We start from the raw sequence: 19,023 nt of genomic DNA, 5'->3' as shown, positions 1-19,023 counted from the left end.
TAAGCCGATGAAAGTCATAACCAAGATTTTAGCTGGAAATATGGGAAAGAAACCCCATCTCTCGCTGGTATTGCTACATTTTTAAGATGGAAGTCTGGCACTCCAGCCTGGGTGACAGAGCAGAGACTCTGTCCAAAAAAAAAAAAGGAAGCCTGGTCTGTGCGTTGTGATCATCTTTGCTAGCATCTTTGCTAGCATTGGGGGAAAAGCTGTTTGAGAATGAAGCCAACACTAATTCAAAGGGAAGAGAGACAAGAGAGAGACAAGATAAGGAGAAGGCATGACTGGGTTCCAGATGAAATCTGGTCACCTGGATCCAGCTGTGTCTGAAGCAGACTTTGTGGCAGCTCACACAGCATCTATTCCATCCACTCACCATTTGAGAGGTTTTGACTCATTCTTAGCTCCAGAGGTGGGCTCGGTCAAGCTAAGGGAATAAGCTCATGACATTCCCCCAGCTGTGGCAATGATTAAGGAGAGAGAACATGACCTAAGCCCACCAGAGGGAAGTTTGGGACTCTAGTCAGTATTGGAGAACAAGCCTTTTCTCTCCTACAAGGGAAGGAGGATTTAGCCAGCCTTAGGAAGAGCTCTCCCCAACAGGGAAGCCAGCCCAGCAACAAAGTAAACATGTGGAGGGCGCCAAGCTCAGATGACTACACAGAGGAAGAGAATTCAGCCCTTCTGACCTCAGTGACTCTGGATCAAACATGTCCTGAAGTCCACACCATAGCTGTGCTTGTCCTTTCCATGAACCAGTGTATGATATCTCCTTACTTACTGATGTGAGTAGGTTTTTCTGTCACAACCCAGAGCACCTTAGCTGTTCCACCTGGACTCTCCAGGTACACAAACAAATGAATACCCCTTGTTCACTTAAGCTTGGGATTCTATCACTGGTAAGCAAAAGAACCCTGACTAATCACGCCTTTCATACGCACACCCCGCTTTGAGGTGCTGACCTGTTCCCTGTATTCAGAGCCCCTCACTGGAGTCCACCTACCCCATAGGACCACCCAGAACCCTCCACAGCTCACCTAACTTGAGGTCTTGCCAGCTTCCATCTCCAACCTTCCATAGCATGCCTCTTAGGCAGGGGTAGGCAGAGGGCCAGAGAGTAAGTATTTTTGACTTTGTGAGCCATTCAGTCTCTGTCACCACCGCCCAGTGCTGCCATCTCAGTGTTAAAGCAGCCATGGATAATACAAAACAATGACAGTAGCTGTGTTCCAAGAAAACCTTATTTATGGACATTGAAATTTGAATTTCATGTAATTTTCACATGTCACAAAACAGCATTCCTCTTCCTTTGATTTATTTTCTTAGCATTTCAAAATCCAAAAGCTATCCTTAGCTTGAGGGCTGCATATAAACAGGTGGTGGGCCAGATTTGACCCACAGGCCCTAGTTTGCCAATCTCTGCCCTGGGGTCTCAAAGTGCCTTTGGACTGCAGTCCCTCCAACTCTCCCCATTTCTCCCACCACCCCACCCCACTGGGCTGAGCTGCTGAAGTCCCAGCATGCCTTGGGCCTCTGGTGCCTGAAGCTGCTCTTGTCCTGAAGGTCAAAGCCACTTACCAGAAGGACCACCCGTAATCCCAGGAATGGGGTCTCCAGTCTTCAGGGCCGAGGCTTACGGTAACCTGGAACACTTGTGTGTACATCATGTGGGCGACCATTCCCAGGAGGCCTGCGGGGCAGAGAGCAGAGAAAAGTGTCAGGAAGTAAGGAAGGGTTTTGTCCCCACACACCCACGGCCTCTCTGCTGCCTGCCTGCCTATGATCACTGTGGAGAACGGGGACCCCTGGGTAAGGGAGGTCAGCAGGAACAGAGCTTGGGAGGCCGGACGGGGTAGTTCTCTTTTCTTTCTTTGTTTTCGTTTTTAAGACAGGGTCTTGCTCTGTTGCCAGGCTGGAGTGCAGTGGCACGATCATAGCTCACTGCAGCCTCCAACTCTTGGGCTCAAGCAATCCTCCCACCCCAGCTGCCTGAGCAGCTGGGACTACAGCCGTGCACCACAATGCCTGGCTAATTTTTAAAACTTTGTGTAAGGATGGGGTCTCACTATGTTGTCCAGGTTGGTCTCAAACTCCTGAGCTCAAGTGATCCTCCTGCCTCGGCCTCCCAAAGTGCTGGGATTACAGGCATGAGCCACCACTTCTGGCTCAGAGGTTAGTGGTTTTCTAAGTCAGACTAAGGGGCTTGAATTTGGGCCAGAAGGCAAAGGGGAGCTCTGAAAAAAATTTAAGCAAAGGAGATGCAGAGTCAGATCTGTGTATAGCTTAGCGAACTCTCTGTAAAGGGCCAGAGAAGCAAATATTTCAGGTTCCGTGGGCCACATGGTCTCTGTTGGAACGACTCAACTCTGCTGTTGTAACACCAGAGGAGCTGCAGACAATACAGAAATGAGTGAGCATGGTTGTATTCCAATAAAACTTTATTTACAAAAACAGGCATTGGGGCAGATTTAGCCCACAAGTCTTAGTGAGTCATGAAATCAACTTCATGGATTTTTTTGTTTTTAGTCTGTTGCCTAGGCTGGCATGATCATAGCTCACTGCAGCCTCAACCTCCTGGGCTTAAGTGATCCTTCCATCTCAGCCTCCTAAGTAGCTGGGACTACAGGTGCATGCCACTATGCCAGGCCAATTTTTTGTATTTTCGTTTTTGTAGAAATGGGGGTCTTGCTATGTTGCTCAGGCTGGTCTCAAACTCCCGGGATCAAGAAATCCTCCCACATCAGCCTCCCCAAGTGCTGGGATTAGAGGCTAAATTGTTTATATTTAAAGCATTTTCCCCCATCTAGTAAGAAGAGCTAGCTGTAGAGTGGGCTTTGGCTGGGGTTGGGGGACCATTATTTTCTCAGTGTTTTGTAGAACTTCTACTCTTTTAAGACAGAGGAGAGAGAACTGCCTGGCTGCTAATGGGAGAAAGGGTTCCCCAAAAGCCTATCATATTTCTGTTAGTACTAGTGAGCTTGAGCATTTTTCACATTTATTAACCACTTCTATTTCTTCTTCTTTGAATGTCTGTATCTTTTGCCAATTTTCTTTTTGTTTTTAAAAATCTTTTTCCTTATCAATTGGCAGGAATTCTTTGTATGGTCTGAAGATTAATCCTGTCTGCTGCATAGATTACATTTGAAAAAAAAATAATAAACTTTTTTTTTTTTTTTGAGACTCAGTCTCGCTCTGTCACCCATGCTGGAGTGCAATGGCTCCATCTGGGCTCACTGCAAGCTCCACCTCCCAGGCTCAGGTGATCCTCCCACCTCAGCTTCCTAAGTAGCTGGGACTACAAGCACGCACCACCACACCCGGCTAATTTTTGTATTTCCTCTGCTGATTTTAAGGGACACTTTTATACCATATTCCAAGTCCCACAAATACACGAGTGCATTTCCTAACTTGTCATTCTGTCCCACCGATCTTTCTCTGTGTTCCTGCATCAGTACCACACTGTTTTAATCACTGTAACTTTACAATACAATCTGTTTTCTGAAGGGACAAGTCTCTCCTCTTTATTACTGCCCAGTGCTGAGTTTTTCTGGAATTGAAACTGTTTCCACTCAGAAGGGTGTTGACCCCTTTCTTAGTCTTCTGCCAGTTCCTTTTCTGAGGGCTGGAATATTCATGAGAAGGACCACTCCTTATGCCAGGATAGTAGGAGCACAACAGTATTTTAATACAAAATCTCCCACCCAGAAGCTGGACTTAGCCTATTGGCAAAATAATTAATTTTCTGAACTATTAGTTTAGAAAAGCGTTGATTCCTAAATTAAATTCTATTTATCCCCAAATATGAAAGACCATGCTTTAAGGAAATTCAATAAGTAAAAATTACAGTTCACGTAAAGATACCTTGGTGGAACTCTCTGATTGCATTTTAAAGATTCTGCTTCAAAAATCTGACCCTTGCCTATGTTTTCAAAAGCATGTTAATTCTGTAAAGCAAGGTCCACCCCCAGCATCTGTCCTACAAATCCTCATCAGAAGGCATAATTTCCAACTCATCTGAATTAAAAAGTGACTTTTTGGTGAGTTACTGCACCTCCTGAATTAGAGGAGACTAAATGAATGAGGCTTTCCTGCTGCCGTGATTACTTCCTGGCTTGGACTCACACCAGGAAACCCACAGCTGTAAATCTCTCCTTGTGGTTTCTGGAATCTCCCAACTCCTGAAACTATAAATGGAATTCTCAACCGGTGTGGTCAGGTGGGTATGCTTCCTCCAGGCCCCAAGGAAACCTTGGAGAACACTGGAAATGGGGGGATGTTGGCCAGGGGGCCAGAGCTGGGCTGGGTGTGGTGCTCCCCAGAACTTAGAGCAGGAAGAGCTGTCATGACTCCTAGCCCTGCCCTCGGCTAGTCCAAAATGAGGAAGCTGAATTCTGTTAAGTCCAGGAGTGTTGAGTCCAGGGGGGCTGAGAATGAAGAGACAACGTCAAGCGCATCACAAGGTGAGCCCAGAGGAAAGCAAAGCCAGAAAAGTGAAAGAGAGAGCCCAGCTTCCAGCTCTGTCACTGATATGGTGTGGATCTGTGTCCCCACCCAAATCTCCCGTCGAATTGTAATCCACAGTGTTGGAGGAGGGGCCTGGTGGGAGGTGACTGGATCATGGGGGCAGATTTCCCTCTTGCTGTTCTCGCGATAGCGAGTGAGTTCTCATGAGATATCTGGTTGTTTAAAAGTATGTAGCACCTCCTCCTTCACTCTCTTCCTCCTTCTCCAGTTGTGTAAGACATGCCTGCTTCCCCTTCACCCCCTGTTGTGATTATAAGTTTCCTGAGGCCTCCCAAGCCATGCTTCCTGTACAGCCTGCAGAACCATGAGCCAATTAAACCTCTTTTCTTTACAAGTTACCCAGTCTCAGGTAGTTCTTTATAGCAATGTGAGAACTGACTAATACAGTCACTTACCAGCTTTGTAACATTGGGTAGGTTGACTTTCTGGGCCTCAGTTTCCTCACCTGTCATATGGGGATAATAATAGTACCTACCTCATAGACTGGTATGAGGATTCAGTGGCTTATATTTATAAAGCACTTAGAACAGCACTGGGCACAAAATAAGCTCCACAGAAGTTTCTGGAATGAATGAATGAAGAATATACACCTGAGACTCACTATGTAGGCCCACCAGGCTGTATGAGGCTCTTGCCTCAGCCTTCTGAGTAGCTGGGATTATAGGCGCCCGCCACTATGCCCGGCTAATTTTTGTATTTTTAGTACAGACAGGGTTTCATCATGTTAGTCAGGCTGGTCTTGAACTCCTGACCTCAGGTGATCTGCCCACCTCCGTCCCAAAACGCTGGGATTACAGGTGTGAGCCACCGTGCCCGACCTTGAAATGCCTATTCTCTATCTAAGCAGGGATAGCAAGCATACAGGTGAAGGGCCAGGTCTGCTATTCAGGGAGTAGTCAGAACCGAAGACTTAAATGCGTGAATCACATGTGAATGATAAATAACACAGTGTGCCTAGAAGAGGTCACCTGGAGAGAGACTGTAGGAAGAGGAGAGAGAAGGCTCCCAGGATAAAGCCAACATCTGATCTTAAGCAGAGTAGGAAGGACCAGCAAAGATAGCTGAGGCGGAGTGGCCAAGGAGGGCTGAGGGAAAACCAGTGTGGAGTTGTCAACTGCAAGAGGTTTAGAAGAGGAGGAGGGTAAATGATAGAGAAAGCTTCCAAAGCATAATGCTGCCTGGGGAAGTGGGAAAATGGGGTGATAGGTGGGGAGGTCCTGGCGCTCAGGAAGGCATTTTATTTGTTTATTTAAAAACATATACATGTAATACATCTATCTTTTGTGTGCGTGTGTGTGTGTGTGTGTGTGTGTGTGTGTGTGTGTACAGACAGTGTCCCGCCATGTTGCCCAGGCTGGTCTCAAACTCCTGGCCTCAAGCAACACTCCAGACTCTGCCTCCCAAAGCTCTAGAATTACAGGCATGAGCCACCGTGCCTGTCCGGGAAGGCGTTTTAACAATGGGAGATAGAGAATGTCTCCATGCCCATGCAGAATGATCAGGCAGAGAGGGAGAGACGGACAGAGCAGGGGAGCGAGAGGGCGATTGTGGAAGCAAGGTCCAGAGACAGCCAGAAGGTGGGAGGAGGTTCTAAAAAACATTGGAACTGGCTTTTGATGGGATTTGGGATGCGTTACCGAAGGGAGCAGGAGGACAGCGTCTGGGTGAGACCCAAGTTTTGCTGGTTTGTTTTTTGGTTTTTAAGACAGGGTCTCGCTCTGTTGCCCGGGCTGGAGTGTAGTGGCACCATCAGAGCTCACTGCAGCCTCGACCTGCTGGGCTCAAATAATCCTCCTGGCCCAGCCTCCTGAGTAGCTGGGACTATAGGCAAGTGCTGCCACGCCTGGCTGACATTTTTATTTTTGTAGAGACAGGGTTTCATTATGTTGTCCAGGCTGGTCTTGAACTCCTGGCCTCAAGAGATCCTCCTGCCTGTCTCCTAAAGTGCCAGGATCTAGGCAGGAGCCCCTGTGCCTGGCTGGATCTGAGTTCTTGAGCAGATTAACCCACCTCCTCTCCAGCAAGTGAGAGATAAGGTCACCGGCTGAGAGCGAGACGGCCGACTGGGGAAGTGGGGGTTGAGGAGCAGCGAGGAGAGCATGTGAAACAGTCTTTTCTGAGAGTGGGGATGCACAAACATGCTGCAGAAGTGCATGCAGCTCTCGGGGCAGTGTTGCTTGTCGTGTGAGATCCGTGCTCATGAATTTAAAGTGAGCCCAGGCAGCGTGGCTGTGGGATTCAGGTAGGAAGAGACAAGTTGGCCTGGTGACACCTGTCAGGGCCTCTTGAGTCCAGAGGACACACAGGAATGCCAACCCGAGATGCCCCAAATTATCTTTCGCTTGAACACTGGGGAGAGGGATGGCAGGGTCCTGGGCCTCCCTTGAGGTGGGGGTGGACCAGAGCCCACGTGACCCCCCTTGCAAGGGGACAGTCTCCCCCCTGGAGCTACCCCTGGGTGAGGACATAGAGCAGCGGTGACAATCCCAATTCCAAGATCCCTCCTGCCTCTGGCCTGGTTCCCTTTGGCAGGGTTTGGATGCTTTATGCGAATGCCACGCTCCATTTAATTGAGATACCAGGGAGGTAGCTGATTAATTGATTTATAATAGAGTTTATTATTAAAGATGCTAAGTTATTACTGAGAACACGCGGTGAGCACTCATGTTTAAATAAATATTCTTGTAGATGCTGGGCATGCGTGTCATGTCCGGGATTTGAGACGCAGAGGGGTTGGTGGGGACCTGGAGGGGGCTGGAACCAGAGAGATGGGGCAGGAGAGCTGCAAAGGGAAACCCCTGACCTTCAACTGGTCACTGAGCAAATATCAGGCACCTGCTGTGCTTCAGGCTTTTCTACAGGGGTCAAGCGGCCTGTTCTCCCAGTGCTCCCATGGGATGGGAGAGGCAGACACACAGACTGGGCACCTCTGGGTATCAGGGCAGTCAAGAGGGGAAGTCCAGGGGTCTGTGGGGTGGGGCGGTCAGAAGAGGCCCCCAGAGAAGGCGGTATAGGAGCTGAGAGTGGAAGGGTCAGAGGGAGGAGGAGGAGGGTGGAGCAGGCAGGGGAACCCACACCAGGAGAAACCCACAGGCAAAGTGGTTTGGTGTGGCTGTCACAGGCGGTTAGGTGGGGCACGTGGGAGGTGAGAGATGCTGCTGCAGGGTAAACAAGGACATTCCATGGGAAATTTTAAGCCATCTGAGGCAGTTTGGACTTTATCCTGAGGGCCCGGGGCAGGAATTGCAACTTTCAGAGCAAAGTGGTTGGGTGGAGGAGGCGAGTATGGCTGTGGCCTGAGAAGGGTGTGGGGGGGCAAGAGGAGCAGGAGACAGGGAGCCTGGGAGGAGCAGCTGCAGTCCTCCCCACAGGGCAGGCGAGGATGAGGATGGGCCAGACTTGCCAGGGCGCTGAGATGCTGGAGGCCGGAAGCCCCGGGGCACCGGGTACCGCTGAGACCGCTCACTTCCCAGCAAACCGTCAGGCACTGAAGAACCCTGGCTCAGGAATGGCAAGGGACTGGGGGAAACTGGGAGCAACTGGGTGAAGCTGTTGGAACTGACCCAATTAATATCAGCCCCAGAACAGTCTCCCACGGAAAAAAAAAAAAAAAAAAAAAAAGAAACGTTGAGAAACTAAAGACTGGTGTTTCATGACACCAATCGACTGGGGGCAGAGAAGAAAATAAATCCCTTATCTGAACATATCTAAAATATCCTGATATTGGTCACAACGGAGACCAAAGCCTGGCTTTTCCCTGTGCCCTCTGCCCTGGGGGAGCCCACGTGGCCAGGTTCACCTGCACATAAGGCCACCCCTGAGAAGCGGAGCTGACGTTTAAAACTTGCCCAGACCTATTTTTAAAGAACAAGCTATTTTTAGATAGTCTCTTGAGAACCCGAAGCCTCTCTTGGTAGCATATTTCAGGGTTGAAAAAGTTCCTCCTTACACATAACCTAAATCTTTCCAGCTCCAATTTAAGCTAATTTCTTGCTTTGCCCTCTGAGGACCGGGGGAGCGGGGGAGCTGGTTGGTATCTTCTTGAGAGGAGCATTTTGGGGGGTCAGCAGTTACCGAGGTGCCCCCCAACCTTGTCTTGTCTGCATAGATCATTCCAATTCATCTGCCCTTTCCCCAAAGGTCCCCTTTTAGATTCACCGGAGTCATTAGCATCACTCTGGTTGGAATTCTGCCTTTTAAAGTGGAGTGGCCCAAATCGGAGGTGGCACTTCATGGAGACCTTCCAATTTCGAGTAATGGGTTTACTGAACTTCCACCAGCCTTGTTCAGCTCAGCTGCCCCCATCCAGCCCTGTGGCAGTGAATAGGCTCAGATCCCCCAGGTGGGGTTCAGAGTGAGCCCAGAGGCCATGGCTCCAGGACCTAGTGGGTCCAGGGTAACCCAGGACAAACTGGTGGTGGGACGATTTCTGACATTAATGGACATTAATGACAGGCTGCCGGCATTTAGGTAACTAAATAGAAAACACCCATGACCTCAGGGCACAGCTGTCCCAGAAGACTGAGAGAACAGGAGCCCGATTTGGCTTCGAGATTTCAAAAGCCTACATCCAGGTGTTCCAAGAAAAAGGTTAAGAAGAATACGCAATCAAGCAGAGACAGTTTCTCTTCTCCTTCCACCTGGAAATCAGCTAAAGTTGCTTGCCTGGAGGGGAGTGAGACGCAGGGGAGGAGGAGGAGGGAAAGGGGAGAAGAGGGGGGAGGATGGTAAAGGTCGGGGAATGGGGAGGGGGGGTAGAAGGCAAAAGGGGAGGAGGAGGGGGAGGATAAGGGGGAGAGAAGGGAGAGGAAAAGGAGAAGGAAAACGGAGAGGAGGAGGGGGAAGAAGAGGAGGAGCGGGGGATGGTTGGTCCTCAGAAGGAATGAGAGGCACTGTGTAGATATGAGCAGGGCTTCTCTAAAAGGCCCCCAGCCTCCACTTCAAGCCCTTTCCATTACATCCCCCGGGAGCCACAGGGAGGTGAAGTTGGCACCCACAAAGGGTCCTTTCCCAGTCTGAGTGGACAGCGGACACCTTGCGAGTTGGGCCGTGTGCTCATGGACACAGCCAGCACATCCTCGAGGGCTGTTCAAAGAGTGATGTCCACCTGTGCCCACCTGTGTCACCTGTGTCCACCTGTGTCCCTGTGTCACCTGTATCTCCTGATGCCCACCTGTGTCCACCTGTGTTCATCTGTGTCCACTTGTGTCCTGGACACCTCACATGCCTCTTCATGTGGACTAAGCTCCATTTTGGTGGCCTTGTACTCTCACAGGTCCCCCAAGATGAGGATAGGCCTCTCACCTGGAGGATGATGGCGAGAGGACAAGGAGAAAGATCTTGGGCTTGTGACTTGGATGGAAATGAGATCCAGGAGAAAGGAGAAAGGCACCCTTGGATGTACACACCCTTATGTTACAATCCTGCCCATCTCATCTCTACCTTCTACATTTCTACCCCAGAAATTCCCATGCTTGAGCCCAGAAGTTCAAGGCTGCAATGAGCTATGATTGCACCACTGCACTCCAGCCTGGGCGACAGAGAAAGAACTCAATTCTTAAAAAAAAAAAAAAAAAAAAAAAAAATTACCCTGGGACAACAGGCATCCAGGGTGCTCGATCATGATGGTGGAACTGATGAATGAGGGAATGACCCTGACTCTGCAAGGGATCCTCCCCCGGTGGATGCCGTGGCTTGTCCCCTGCTGAGGACTTTCATGCCCGTTCTCCTTTGATCCCCACAACAGGCCCATTAGGTGTGCATTTCACAGGTGAGAACGAAAGTGGGCTAAGGAGAGGTTAAGGGCCCGGCGAGCTGTGGTGAGTCCAGGAGTAGAGCCCACACCTCTTTTTGGTCCAACCTTCTTTCATTCATTCCACATGGAGCTATTGAGTATCTGCTACAAGCCTGACACTGCGCTGAGGGCTGCAGAAAAAGACCAATGGGGCCGGGCACAGTGGTACAAGCCGGTAATCCCAGCACTTTGGGAGGCAGAGGCACATGGATCACCTGAGGTCAGGAGTTCGAGACCAACCTGGAAAACATGGTGAAACTCCCTCTCTACTAAAATACAAATATTAGCCGGGTGCGGTAGCGGGTGCCTGTGATCCCAGCTACTCGGGAACCTGAGGCAGGAGAATTGCTTGAACTCAGGAAAGAGAGGTTGCAGTGAGCCAAGAGTGTGCCACTATACTCCAGCCTGGGTGACAGAACGAGACTCAGTCTCCAAAAAAAAAAAAAAGAGACCAATGGAACAGACGTGGTCCCTACCCACTGCGAGCCTCTGCTCCAGTGGAAAAGGCAGATACTAGCAAGAAATCACCCTCGAGGGCCATGAGTCAGGGCTCGGGAGGTACAGGGACCCTGGAGCCGGAGCCTACAGCTGGCTCCTCTGTTCTGGGGCTCAGGGAAGGCTTTCCTGAGGCAGAATGTTTCAGCAGAGCCTGAAGGAGAAGGAGGAATTAACTAGGTCACAGCTGCCCAAAGTGTGGGGCTCACCCCTCTGGGATGCTTAAGCTCATTTTAGAGCAGGATTTCTAAACCTCAGCACTACTGACATTTGGGGACAAAGAAGGCTTTGATGTCAGGGCTGTCCTGGGTGTTAGTGGATGCTTAGCGCCATCCCTGGCCTTGGCCTACTGGATGCCAGGAATATGCACCCCCCATCCCCACGTACTCCCAGTCATAAACACCAGAAATGTCTCCAAACATTGGCCAAATATCCTTGTGGTGGAGAGGGCAGGGACAGTGGGGGACAAAATAATCCCCCATTGAATCCACTGTTTTAGATTTTTCATGAATGTTTTTGTTTCTATTTTATTTTATTATTCAGAAAGGGTCTTGCTCTATCACCCAGTCCAGAGTGTAGTGGTACGATAGTCGCTCACTGCAGCCTTCAACTCTTGGACTCAAGCGAGCCTCCCCACCTCAGCCTCTTGAATAGCTGGGACCACAGGTGCTCGCCCCCATGCCCAGCTCATATTTTTGGTTTTTGCAGAGACAGGGTCTCCCTATGTTGCCCAGGATGGTCTCAAACTCCTCGGCTCAAGTGATCCCACCTCAGCCTCTCAAAGTGCTGGGATTACAGGCGTGAGCCATCGCTCCCAGCTCCTCACGAACATTTTTACAATGGTAATTTCTTTTTGACAGTTCTTTTGTATTTATTGCAAGTGATACTGGCTTTTCATTTCCGGTGGTGATCTGAAGGTTCCTTTCTGAATGAATTTAGGTTGTGAAAACAGTGAGTGATTTAGAGAAAATGCGAAGTGAACATTGGACCTGTGGCATGTGGATGTGGCACGGTTGCAGGGGGAGAATGCAGACAGATGAAGCGGAAGAGATGCGGAGTTGGATGAGGAGTGGGGCGGAGGCTCCCATCAGAACATGGGGGTGGGCTCTAAAGTGTCCCTGACAGACCTGGGAATCACCCAGGGAGGTGCCACATAGGTGCACACACCCGTTCTCTTGGAAGTTCAAGCCCAGCTTTCTTCCAGCCTGGCAACAGATTGGTCTCTCTTTGCTTGGGCACCAGAGGAAGGGATTGGCTCAACTTTGGGGGCCCATGTGGAAGGATAAAGGTCCCTGAATACTAGACGCACACTGTTTGAGGCAAGATGCTTGCATGATGAAAGGCATAGGGGTGGACAGGAGCAGTGGCTGATGCCTATAATCCCAGCACTTTGGGAGGCCAAGGCAGGCAGATCATTTGAGGCCATGAGTTTGAGACCACCCTGGGCAACATGGTGAAACCCCGTCTCTACTAAAAAATACAAAAATTAGCTGGGCATGGTGGTGGGCGCCTGTAGTCCCAGCTACTTGGGAGGCTAAGGCAAGAGAATCTCTTGAACCCAGGAGGTGGAGGTTGCGGTGAGCCAAGATCACGCCACTGCACTCCAGCCTGGGCAACAGAGCAAGACTCCATCTCAAAAAAAAAAAAAAAAAAGGAAGAAGAAGAAGAAGAAAGAAAGAGGAAGGAAGGAAGGAAGGAAGGAAGGAAGAAAGGAAGGAAGGAAGGAAGGAAGGTGTGTGTGTGGGGCCAGGTGCGATGGTTCACTCCTGTAATCCCAGCATTTTGGGAGGCTGAGGCAGGAGGATCACTTGACGCCAGGGGTTCAAGACCAGCCTGGGCAACATCGGGAAACCCCGTCTCTACAAGAAAACGAAAGGCAAGGGGTTCTCTGAGATCAATGGGGAGTGTGCAGCATCCTGGGGAAGCCTGTCTTAATTTCCTTCTGTGGTTTGCGCTCATGGGAGACACTGGGTGGACTCCCCCTCCCATCTTCTTTCTCTCCATCTCTCTTGTTTTTGTCTCTTGCTGTCTGTCTGCCACTGTTCTGTGTCTGCCTCTCTCTCCCTACCCCCTCTCCAAGACATCTAGTTAAATCTCCCCAAGTGACAAGCAGGAATAGTCACTGTATTCACGACTCCATGGTGGGCCTCCCCCTCTCCTCCTGTTTTGCTCTCGGAGGGCCCTGATCGGCAGAGACGCCTGTGACCGATCTAGATCTACGCCTGCAGTGTCAGGCCCCAGCTCACCCCCCTGCCAGCTCAGTCTTTGTGCCTCAGCGTAGAACTGAGCCCTTTGCAAGCCACCTCAAGAACATTCCTCCCAGCACTATCTTCCATCCCTCTGGTCTCATTCGCTGAAATGCAAATCCAACTCTTCTGGCCAGTTAAGTTTTAAGTGCTCTGAGCTTCCACACTTCCCTGCGGCGACACTGGGATTCCATCCAATTAGTTTCACTGGCCAGGAACTAAGAAAGCTGCCTGTGCACTAAGAAAATGAGAGGATGAGCGGCCACCTTGACAAACGTCCAGAGAGCCAAAATTGACAGCCTCTCTTTACCCCGGGCACTTTACAGTTTGTAAAGTACTGGACTATCCCTTGTCCTATGTAATACTTGCCTTAACCCAGGAAGGCTAGGTTTCATTACACCCTACTTGACAAATAAGAGTGTAAAGCTCAGAGAGGTAAATCAACTCACCCAGGGTAACACAGCAAGAAAGGGGTGTATTTGAGTCCAGGTCTGCTCAACTCCAAGGCCAGGTGTTTTACCATTCCATCACAGTCTCGTCCACTCATTCATTCATTCAGCAAATTGTTTATTAAGCACTTTCTGGATGACAGGCTGTCTTCAAGGCTCAGGAAATAAAAGAGTATACAAGACAAAAAGGTCCCCGCCCTCAAGGAGCTGGTAGTCTTATGAAGGAAGATGGGAAATAAATGTACACATTTAAAAATTCAGAGTTTAGCCAGGCACAGTGTCTCATGCCTGTAATCCCAGCAATTTGGGAGGCCAAGGCAGGAGGATCGCTTGAGGCCAGGAATTTAAACCCAGCCTGGGCAACATAGTGAGACCTCATCTCTACAAAAACATATCAATAAAAATACCTTTTAAAATTCAGTCTAATAAGCGCTATGAAGGCAAAGAAGGGGATATGGAAGATAATGAGTGAGTCAGTTAGTTTAGCCACGGAAGTCAGGGTGAGCCTCCCTGAGAAGATGACATTTAAGCTGAGAGAGACCTGAAAACTGTGAAGGTTCTGGAGGGAGAGAGCCCCAGATGGAGAGAATGGTGAGGCAGGAAGAGACCAAGTGAGTTCACAGTTCACAGTTTCAGACCCAGGGCAGGGAAGGAGTAAGGAGGTTAGGAGGGGGATGAGAGGTGGGACTGTTGCTATGAGTAGCCCCAAGATGGTCTTGAGCTGTGGGAGGGGTAGGAGCGACACCGTCAGCCTTATCCCATTTGGAAGTGCGTGCTGGCTCCACCTCTCTGCAGGCCCTTGGTCTTCTCCTGACTTCTGGCTCTAGGGGGCGCTCATAGAGGGGCCGCGACACCTTCCAAGGAAGTGTCTGGCTCTGCGAGGCCCACCTCTGTTCTGGGACAGGATCCAAGATGTGAAGCCGTCAAGATTGGGACCCAGGCCATATATGGCCACAGTGACAGGCGGACGAAGCTGGAGCGAGGTCATGCAGAAGCATGGAGGGGGGTCTCGGCACCATGCCCCAGTCCACCCTCCGGCGAGTGCTAAGAGCTCCACCAGGGTAAGCAGCTGTGAGATTGCCCAGGGTCAGGCAAATCTAGGGGCAGAGAGGGCAGGGCCCTGGCAGCCCAGGGTATCTCATGCATCTCACTGCCTGGCCCAGGCATCACTGTCTTTGCTCCCACTGGCCCTGGAGTCCCTCCTAAAGACCATCAGTTCTCACCTGTTACATTCCTTGAGCAGCAGTTGGTTTTCTATCCGTCTTTATTTATTTTATTTACTGTTTTTATTTTGAGAGTTAGAATCTCACTCTGTCACCCAGGCTGGAGTCCAGTGGCACAATCATAGCTCACTGCAGCCTCAAACTCCTGGGCTCAGGTGATCCTCCCATCTCAGCTTCCCGGGTGGCTGAGACCACAGGCGTGCACCACCATGCCCAGCTAATTTTTTTCATTTTTGCGCAGAAACAGGGTCTTGCTGTGTTGGCCAGGTTTATCTGGAACTCTTGGCCTCAAGCATTTCTCCCAGCTCTGCCTCCCAAAGTGCTGGTATTACAGACGTGAGCTGCCACACCCAGCCATCCTGCCTGTCTTCTGTGACTCTGGGAGGTGCTCCCAGCAGGGGCTACCTCCGGCTCAGAGCTGGGTTTAGGACTAGGAGACCCCTTCAACCATCAGAGAGTAAGGCTTAGCTGGTTTTGCAAGCTGCTGAGGAACAGAGGCAAGAGAGGGGGAGGCTCCAGAGGAAGGGGTGGCTCTAAGGAGGCTCTGGGTGGGCAGCCTGGGCTGAGGCTCCCCAAGTCTGCACCTGCCTGCCCTGACCAGGCTCAGGTGTGAAACCACAGAGACCCCAGGTCACAGGCTCACACAAGCTCAGCCCTGCCCTGTTCCTGAACCAGGACTGGTCGGGCAGGAAGAGGTACAGGAGCCACATGGCAGGTGCTCAGTGAATGCTGATTGACTCTCACGTAGCCTCTACCTCAGCAGGTCCGGAAGCCCCCAGCCTTTCCATCCCCTGCAATATCACATGGGCAGTAACTAGGGGACAGCTGCTCCCCATTCCACACAAGGTGTTCTCTGCTCTCTGTCCTCTGGCAGAGTCTGCCAGCCCTCCACCTTCCCAGAGACAAATTGTGGGTAAATGCGAACTCACACATTGTCTCAGAATAGCCATTGGGGAGTTTCTGATCCTGGGGAAAGCACATGGAAAAGACAGTTGGTGGGGAGAATTTTCCCAATGTGGAGAATTTCGATCAAGGGAAAGTATCCTCTTAGGGGCTCTTAGACTCCCCAGCCATCTGCAGCACCGAACAGCCTTCTGCAGGGAGGGGCTGGGAGTCCAGGGAGACAGGAGCAGCTCTTCTGCATGAAACCAGGACAGAACGCCAGCCTAGGCAGGGACCAAGGAAGTCACAGGCATGGAGGACCCTCAGAAAGGGCCAGTGGGAGGCTGGGCATGGTGGCTTACGTCTGTAATCCCAGCACTCTGGGAGGCTGAGGCAGGCGGATCGCCTGAGGTCAGGAGTTCGAGACTAGCCTGGCCAAAATGGTTAAACCCTGTCTCTATTTAAAAAAATAATAATAATAATACAAAAATTAGCCAGGTGTGGTGGCGTGCACCTGTAATCCCAGCTACTCAGGAGGCTGAGGCACAAGAATCACTTGAATCCAGGAGGCGGAGGTTGCAGTGAGTTGAGATCGCACCAGTGTGCTCCAGCCTGGGTGACAGTGAGATTCCATTTAAAAAAAAAAAATTAAAAAAAAGAGGAAGGGCCAGTGGGAGTGTCAGGTCTGGGAGGGAAGGAGGGTGAATTTGGCAATGGCTGTCCAAACTGAAATGCACTTTCCTTTTGACCCCGCAATTCCACCTCTAGGAATTTACCCTCAGACAAATTTGCAAGTGTGGGCAAAATTTATGGACAAGGGTATTCACTATAGCAGAGGATTGGAAACACCCTAAACTTCTACCAGTAGTGCACTGATAGATTGAGCCATGGCCATGGAAATCTGTGTCTCCATCCCTGACCTCACTTCCTGCCCCTCTTTTCCCTCTCTGGTCTCCTTCTTGTCCCTTGCATACCCCATAGCATATTCCTGCCTCAGAGCCTTTGCACACACTATTTCCACTGCTTGAGCCATTCTTCCCCCAGACACCCACGTCTTGTTATCTGTTACTATCTCAGGCCTCAGATTCCAGTCCCTTCCGCAAGGGTGACTGTGGCAATTTGGAGGCCATATTCCCTGGGCTTCGGAAATGCCAAGGCAGACTCATCCACTCTGACGAGCCAGAGACCCTCAAGCCAAGAGAAGCCAATGGCCGAGTGGTCTTGACTCTCTCAGACGCGACCCAACCCAAGTGGACGGGTTGCACACCATTCAGCTTTCTAGTCACAGGGCACCGTCTGCCAAGGCTGCCAAGCTACCGTTTATTAAGGTTATGAAGAATGAGGACAACTTCACTCTAAGGTGATGCCATGCCCTGGTGTAATTCTTTCCCCTTAATTGCAATAATCAATAGCATATGGCAGTGGTAACAGGATGTACGTGACTATGTTACATAAGATTGTGACACTTCTCTTGCAAGGAAGCTGTCCCTCTTGATGACTTAATGAAGTAAGTAGCCACATTTGAGGTCCACAAGGCAAGGAACTGAAGGTGACCTCCTTGAGCTAAGGGTGGTCTCCAGCCAACAGCCAGCAAGAAACTGAAGCCCTGAAAGAAACCAAAAGGAGCCGAAATCTCCGAACAACCAGGTGATCTTCAAACAGATCCTTCCCTTAGATGGGTTCTAAAGGGGAACTCAGCTCTGGCCAACACCCTGACTGCAGCCTAGTGCAGAGCACCCACTTAAGCCAGGCCAGGACTGCCGATCCAGAGAACTGTGAGCTAAGAAATGTGTGTTGTTTTAAGTTGCTAAGGCCATGGCAATACTGTCACACATTTGGCAAACACACAGAAGTGGGCTCTGGGCCAGGCCTGACCAGGGCAGGCAAAATGGCTCTGGGGCTGGCTGGTTCCCTCCTGGGTCTACTGGGGGAGCCAGGCCCATGGCCCAAACCAGGCCATGCGTTTGGTCTTGACACCTAACTACCCTTCCTGATACTAGTCTCCCAAACCTTGAACCCCAGTCTGGCTGCAGCCAGTTTCTCTTTACCAACACCTACGTTCCCCATACATGCAGACACACACATGATGCAGAATAATATAGAGCTTTGGAAACAGAGCAAGCTGAGTCCAATTCCTGACTCCAACATATTTTATGTTCTATATGTGTGTGCTTGAAATAAACATATATTCCCTAGTGTTTGGTGAGAAGAAATAGAGTTCTATATATAGTTAAGAATTCAAACTTATTCATTGTATTGTTCAGTAGCTCAGCTCACCTTTTTTGTCTGTTTCTCCATTCGTTTCTGAGATGTGTGTGTATGTTAAAAAGTCTCTATCATTGCTGATTTATCTGTTTCTTCCTGAGGTTCTGCCAGTTATTGCTTGTTATAAAGTTTTTGTTGTTAGGAAAATACTTGCTTATGACGGATATATTTTTTTCTTGTTTTGTTATTCTTTTTACCCACCTATAATTTCCTTATTTACTCCCTTATAATTTTTGGTCTTAAATTATACTCAGTGCTCATTTCAACAGCATATACATTAAAATTGGGATGATACAGGGAAGATCAGCATGACCCTTATGGAAGGTTGACATGCAAATTTGTGAAGTGTTCTATTTTTACAAGAAAAAAATTCTATTGAATCAGAGAACAAAACCATTAACCCAGCTTTATTTGGTTCCTTTTCTTCAGGTATATCTTTTCCCATTCTTCTCTCTTCCACCTTTCTATGTATTTTTACAAGAAAAAAACTTCTATTCAATCAGAGAACAAAACTGTTAACCCAACTTTATTTGGTTCATTTTTTTCAGGTATATATTTTCTCATTCTTCTCTCTTTCACCTTTCTATGTATTTTCAAATGTGCTTCTGGTACAGTTGGATCTTGCTGTTTTTATTTCTGCAACCCAAGAGTTCTAATTTTTAACTGATGAATTTAACCCAGTTACATTTATTGTAATTTGAATTTATTTCTGCCAACTCCAGCACTTACTAAATGTGCCACTGATATCCCAGAGGTACAGTTGGGCTTGGCAACAGGGGGTCCCAGGCCCAAAGGCCTGACTCAGCTCAGGGAACTGTCATATTTAGAGATGACAGCCAAAAGAGAGCCCAAGCTCCTTATATTGGGACAGGAGAAAGAGATCCAACAGCCCAAGGAGTTCCTGTGGCCCTGGCTCTGCTCCTCCTACCTACCCTCATTGAAGACCCACAGTACTTTGTGGCTAAGCCTATCCCAGCTGTGATAGGACTCATAGTCACAAGTGGTGACTATATAGTTCACACTGGGTTTTTAAATGGAGGAAATAAATTAATTCATGTAATGGAAAGGTGTATGGATCATTTGGCATTATACAGAGCATGATCCAGGTGTTCATATGATGAGGTCACATGCTTCCTCTCTCAAGC

At 49.5% G+C, this 19,023-nt stretch overlaps 1 protein-coding gene and 1 non-coding gene across 2 annotated transcripts in view; one reads left to right on the top strand and one right to left on the bottom strand.

Annotated features, from left to right (window-relative positions):
* GSG1L (GSG1 like) overlaps window positions 1–19,023 on the bottom strand; it is a 91,278-nt gene that overhangs the window by 52,050 nt on the left and 20,205 nt on the right. Inside the window, exon 2 of the mRNA XM_031658361.1 lies at window positions 1,579–1,690. Coding sequence (XP_031514221.1) covers window positions 1,579–1,690 — 112 coding nt within the window. The remainder of the gene's footprint in view (window positions 1–1,578; window positions 1,691–19,023) is intronic.
* LOC116271421 lies at window positions 18,132–18,238 on the top strand. The gene has a single exon (XR_004179975.1). It is a non-coding gene; the product is annotated as a U6 spliceosomal RNA (small nuclear RNA).

Source organism: Papio anubis, chromosome 18, assembly GCF_008728515.1.
Source record: "Papio anubis isolate 15944 chromosome 18, Panubis1.0, whole genome shotgun sequence".
NCBI classification, from domain to species: Eukaryota; Metazoa; Chordata; class Mammalia; order Primates; family Cercopithecidae; genus Papio; species Papio anubis.
This window is presented reverse-complemented; position numbering and strand designations above follow the sequence as displayed.